Source organism: Lycium barbarum, chromosome 10, assembly GCF_019175385.1.
Source record: "Lycium barbarum isolate Lr01 chromosome 10, ASM1917538v2, whole genome shotgun sequence".
In the NCBI taxonomy this organism is placed as follows: Eukaryota; Viridiplantae; Streptophyta; class Magnoliopsida; order Solanales; family Solanaceae; genus Lycium; species Lycium barbarum.
In genome coordinates this window covers 107,467,017-107,473,391 of record NC_083346.1, presented here as the reverse complement: position 1 = coordinate 107,473,391, position 6,375 = coordinate 107,467,017, and the positions used below count along the sequence as shown (strand labels likewise).

At 39.1% G+C, this 6,375-nt stretch overlaps 1 protein-coding gene across 1 annotated transcript; it reads right to left on the bottom strand.

Moving 5' to 3' along the window:
• Positions 1-303: 303 nt before the first annotated feature.
• On the bottom strand, positions 304-819 carry LOC132613272 (uncharacterized mitochondrial protein AtMg00810-like). The gene has a single exon (XM_060327298.1). The coding sequence runs from the start codon at positions 817-819 to the stop codon at positions 304-306; it is 516 nt and encodes a 171-aa protein (XP_060183281.1).
• Between the last annotated feature and the right edge of the window lie 5,556 nt (positions 820-6,375).

Here is a 6,375-nt window from a genome sequence, read left to right as displayed (position 1 = left end):
TCTTGTTGTTCTTTAGTAGGAACATGATCATTTCTAACCATCCCTTGACTAATTCTTTCTCTCATAAAGTGACTATATATATCTATATGTTTGGTGCTCTCATGGAATATGAGATTTGTTGCAATCTGAATTGCAACCTTACTGTCACACATAAGATCAACAAGTTGTTTAATTTGAACACCAATCTCTTTAAAAACAGCCTTAGCAACCAGGTCAGTTCAGCAGTACATGAAGTCATGCTCCTGAATTCAGTTTCTGCTGAACTCCTAGATACAGTCTATTGTTTCTTAGATTTCCAAAAGATCAATGCTCCACCAAACTAAGTATCCTGTAACAGATTTTTCTAGTCTCCAAGAAAGAACCCCAGTCTGAATCACAGAAGGCAGTCTGGTTAGTATCTTCAGCAGGCGTCAGCAACCCCAAACCTGGATTGACTTTGATATATCTTACCACTCTAAGTGCAACCTCTATGTGTGAGGCCTGAGGACAATGCATAAATTGGCTTAGCACTTGAACAGCAAATGCTAGGTCTGGTCTAGTCATAGTAAGGTATAATAATCTTCCTACTAATCTCTGATAAGCTCTTGGTTCTTCGAGAATCTCATCACCATCTACAGCTTCATTAGTAATGCATTTATCATATTCCACTGAGGTTAAATTCTGGTTCATTTCAAGTGGAGTACCAGTAGGTTTTTCTCCACTCAAACCTGCTTCTGGTATAAACTTCAAAGCATATTTTCTTTGGGATAACACAATTCCTTTCTTAGACCTGGCCACCTCAATTCCCAAGAAGAATTTTAATTCACCAAGATCTTTCATCTTAAATTTTTGCTGCAAATCTTCTTTTGGTTAACACACCAAGTCTGATCTATTTCCTGTAACGAAAAGATCATCAACATATACCAAGATAATCATAATGTCACCTCTTGTATTCTTTGTAAACAAAGAGTAGTCATAGTGACTTTGGATAAATTCCATTTGTATTAGAGCATCTGTTAGTTTCCTGTTCCATTAACTTAGGGCCTGCTTGAGCCCATATAATGATTTATGGAGTTTGCAGCCCTTCTGAGACTCACCCTGTCTAGCAAACCTCTCAGGAATATGCATGTACACCTCTTCTAAGAGATCCCCATTCAGAAATACATTGTGCACATCCATTTGGTAAGGAACCCACTGTTTAGCAGCAGCAAGAGCAATAATAGATCTGACTGTCACCATCTTAGAAACTGGTGACAAAGTCTCAGAATAATCCAAGCCAGCTTTTTGACTATACCTTTTAGCCACCAACCTGGCTTTATATCTCTCAACCTCCCCTGAAGCTTTATATTTCACCTTATACACCCATTTGCACCCAATTGGAGACTTACCAGGTGGCAAATCCACAATGGACCAAGTATTGTTGTCCTCTAAAGCAGCAATATCAAGTTTCATTGTATCAACCCATTTTGAGTCACACACAGCATCCTCGAAAGAAACAGGTTCAACAGTAGAGGAGTATACAGACAAGGCATGTCTATAAGTAGGTGTAAGATTGGTATAAGTGACATAGGATGACATTGGATAATCACAGACTTGGTTCTGAGGAGGAACATAAGGTGTAACATAATCCTAAAGCCATACAGAAGGATGCTTAGGTCTAGTAAACTGTCTTATAGCAGATGCAGGAGGAGGAGAAATTACTGGAGGTAGGATAGGGTCATGTATAGGAGAAGTAAGAGCAAAAGTGTCTTGTTGAGGAACAAATGATGGTGGATAAGTTGGATGATCAGGTAAAGGCATATCTTGTAGTGGAGAGGACATGGTTCCTTTAGGAAAAAGATGCAGAAGGAACTGTTAAGGAAGGCAGACTGTCTGACAATAGAAACAATTCAATGACAGGAAAAAGAGTAGTACCAGCTGACTTCATATGAAGAAATGGAAAAATATACTTTTTAAACACCACATTTCTGCTGATGAACATAGGTTTGGAATGAATATCATAGATCTTATACCCCTTCAAAGTAAGTAAATAACCCATGAAAACACCAGGAATGGCTCTAGCAGCAAATTTATTAGTGGTTCTGGTGGGAGATGCATAACTAAGATATGCAAATGCCTTAAGATGTTCTAAGGAAGGAGTGTGTAAGTAAAACACCTCAAAAGATGACTTGAAGTGCAAGAGTCTAGACGGTATCCTATTAAGAATATACATAGCAGTGGTGACACATCCACCCTAGAATCTAGAAGGTATCCAACTTGAAATCTAAGAGATTTAGCAATATTAAGAATAGTTCTATGTCTTCTCTTTACCACCCCATTCTGCTGAGGTGTATAAACATAAGAAGTCTGATGTGAAATACCAAAGTCGAAAAGTAAAGACTGAAACTCTGTGCTGAGGAATTCACATCCATTATCAGTTCTCCACATTTTAACAGTAGTAGAAAACAAATTTTGAACCTTGCTCAGAAAATCTCTCAACACAACAATGAATTCTAAACTGAATCAGAAATAGCCAAGTGAACCTAGAGTAATCATCTACTGTTGTTACAAAGAACCTTTTATTTCAATGTGTAGGAGCTTTATATGGACCCCAAATATCACAATGGGGTAAGTTAAAAACAAATTTAGACACAAAACTACTACTTTGAAATGGTATCTTAGTATGTTTTGCTAGGGGACATACAGTGCACATGTGATCTTTATGCTTAAGTTGTCTTAAGCAGTTAAGCTTTTTGATTATGTTTATAGGTGCATGACCCATTCTTCTATGCCATAAAGCACTAGAATTAAGTACCGGTTCTACTGTGTTGACACACTTATTTACTGGAGTTCTCTCATCATAGAGAAATAATCAGATATATACATAGTCCCTGAATAAGTGTAGATATTTCTCTGCGCAAGTAGAAAAATCTAGAACCATTCACCTTATCAAATCTCTCCTTGAGATATAACCAAACCTTTCGAGCATTCGAAGCATAGATTATGCTACTCAATAGCTTCTTCGTCACCGTACACATTATCCAAGACAACATTACTGCATTTACCTTCTCCCACTGTTCATGTAATGATTCATCAAATTTATCTTTAGTGTGCTTTCCATCCACAAAAGTGTAACATCTCGTAAATCCGTATAGAGTGTGAAAGCATTGTATGAGTCCTTTGGAACCTTATATGTTGGGTTACGTGCATGACTTTAGGCTAAAGACCCAAGAGGAGATGGTCAAAATGAAAAGCCTCTACAATTTCACGAAAAGGAGGTTTGACGGTCGTCCTTTGTACCGTCGTTCTGTTCGACGCTCCGTCCTTTGCACCGTCGATTGTGAGGAAAAGAAAGTTTCTTACTAAAAATTTCATGAATTTGACGGAGCAGATCGACGCTCCGTCGATCTGTTCGATGCTCCGTCATTTGTACCGTCGAATTGACCTAGCACAAAGACCATTCGACGGAGTAGATCGACGCTCCGTCGTTCTGATCGACGCTCCGTCCTTTGTGCCTGCCGGGCTGAAATTATATAAGTTGCAAAGTTTTTGTTTTTCTTCCATTATTTTCACTCTCAAAAACCCTAAGGACGAAAATATCTCTCTAGGGATCCAACACTAAGGTAAGAACATCTTAATCATTGATTATCAATCCTAACAATAAACCCATGATTCTTAACATGATTCTTGTGACTAAAATCTAGAGTTTGCAACATAATTCTTCCTAAAGTGATTCAAGCTAGGGTTTGGGTGTTCTTCACTAGGAAAGTGAATTTGTTAAACTTTGTTTAACGCACTAAGGTATGTCACTTTTAAAAATCATTTTTGACTATAAAGGTGATTTGTATGTCTCTCTTTTAAAAACATTATCATGGATATATGTTTTCTTCTCAAAGGTTCTTTGTTGAATAAAAAGTTGAACTCTTCATGCAAAACCCTAATTCATGTCTTTGCTTGTGGTTGGTGTGCGTGAGGGGACAAGCCCACATTAAACCTTGATTGTATTATCCTCTATATACGTATATGGAATCATAATCGTTTTCTTCTATAAGAGATGATCAGTGATAATGGTTAATTGTTGGTATTGATGACTTTACAAAGAAACTAAGACAAAGGAATCTTGTTTAAAGAAGTGGAAACATTTTCATGATTATCTATGAAATTATGAATTTTCGTAATGGCATAATGAACTTTAATGCTATTTGATGGTGTGACTACTTTGAGACAAATTATGAATCGGTTTCTATGCTATGAACTTTGTTGTTATGTTTGGCCTAGCTACTCTGGAGGAAGGGTAGCCACTATGGATCCTAGTGTGTCATTGCCTAGCCATTCGGGAGGAAGAGTGGCCACCGCTGGGTTCGCTACCCGGGGTGTGATTTATGCCTAGCTATTCGGGAGGAAGGATAGCCACCGCGTACTACATAGTCCGGTGTTATTTATGCCTAGCTATTCGGGAGGAAGGATAGCCACCGAGAATTATATGTTTCGGTATGGTGCGCTATTCGCGATATGCTTGATTCTTGGGCCTGTATTGGCACGTGTGACATTCTTATTCTTTTATGGAATTGTTGATGACTATCATAATTGATTAAAAAAGCATATTTGAAGTTGTAACTTGACAAGAGGCTTTATAAATGGATTTTGATACTTATTATTGATATACATAAACTGAATAACTGTTCTTACATCGCTCTCACCTGACTGGCAAGACTAATTTCTTTATGTATTATGTACTCTATTTTCTTATTACTTATTGTCCCCGAGGCACTCACTAAGTACGAAGTACTCAGGCATACCATTGTTGTTTTTGATGGTATGTTAGGTGACAGAGAAGAGCAGGTTCTTGATACTCCAGGCGTTTAGGAAGGACTTGCTGTTGCTGCTGATTTGGTGAGCCTACACATTCATTCGTGGGACACTCTATTTATTTAATTCCATTTATTTATTTTAGTTTCCGGGTTGCGTCCCGATGGGTTAGACATTTACTCCTTATTCTTAGAAGCTCCTTAGTATACATTCGAATGTGAGTAGAAGAAGAGTTGTCGTTTAACTCTTTCGGGCACACTATCATGTTTTGGGTGAATTATTTAAATTATAAAGACTTCCGCTGATTTAATTCATATATTCTTGATTTGTTACATTTAATTTATAAACTGTTGGAGGCAAATGTTGAACCTGGCGGGTTCAAGTATTATTATTGTGTTGTTTAGATTCTTCTGATGTTGTTCATGATGTCGGATGCCGGTCACGTCTAGGGTGGGTTTTGGGGCGTGACAAGCTTGGTATCAGAGCCTAGGTTTAAATATGTCCTAGGATTGTCGTCTGTGTCTGTGGAGCTGTGTCTAGTGGAGTTTTCCTTGTGCAGCCTGATCACCTGCATGACTGAGAAACTCCCAAGACATTTATAGGTGTTTCCTATTTTTCTTGATTCTAGATTGTGCTGTAGAGCTTAAAGTCCTTTTGAGGATCGTTCAAATTCGCTCGTTAATTCGTGCCTTGCAGAAATGAATCTAACGCGATCCAAAATGGTAAACGAGGACGTCCTACAAAAGTTAACCGAAATCTTGGGGGCGCGAATGCTGGTAATGGAAATGATACTGGAAATCAAGCACCACCTCCAGCACCGCCTGCTCCTGCTGTTCCTGTTGCGGGTGTACCTGAGATTGGTACTATGCAAATGGCTATTCAAATGTTGACTGCATTGGTTGTTGCTCAGCAGCAGCGTGGAGGTGTGGGACCTCATGGTGGAGGCAGACTTAAGCAATTCCTCGACTTGAAGTCACCAGAGTTCTTTGGGTCACGAGAGATGGATGACCCCCAACACTTTTTAGATGAGACCTTCAAGGCATTGAGGGCAATGGATGCCCGGGATTCCGAAGCTGTAAGGCTTACTTCTTATCAGTTGAAGGATGTTGCTCACGTGTGGTTTGAGATGTGGGAATCTGAGATGGATGACACTGCTTTAGCTCCGACATGGGCTGAATTTGAAGAGGCGTTCATGGGAAGGTTCTTGTCTGATGAGGAAAGAATTGCTATGGCTACAAAGTTTGAAAAGCTAGAGCAGGGTAACAAGTCAGTTCGTGAGTATAGTTTGGAATTCACCCATCTGTCAAAGTATGCTTTATACATGATTCCGACTGAAAAGCATAAGTTGACTCGCTTTGTGAAAGGCTTGGTACCACGTATCAAGTCTGCATGTGCTGTTGTTGCTATGTCTCCTAATTGTACTTTCTCATCTTTAGTTGGGTTTGTTAAGCAACAAGAGAGTTGGAAAAATGAGGAGAGGGTGGATCGAGATCAGAACAAGAAGGCTCGTTCGACGGGTGGTTTCAGTGGTAATAATTATAAGGGAGGGCAGAGTAAAGGGTATTCTGCACCTGCTCATTCTGGCGCTTATTCCTATGCTAGTGTGCC

Excerpts from the sequence above, each read along its gene's own strand:
- LOC132613272 (XM_060327298.1), bottom strand. The coding sequence starts at position 819 with ATGAAAGATCTTGGTGAATTAAAATTCTTCTTGGGAATTGAGGTGGCC.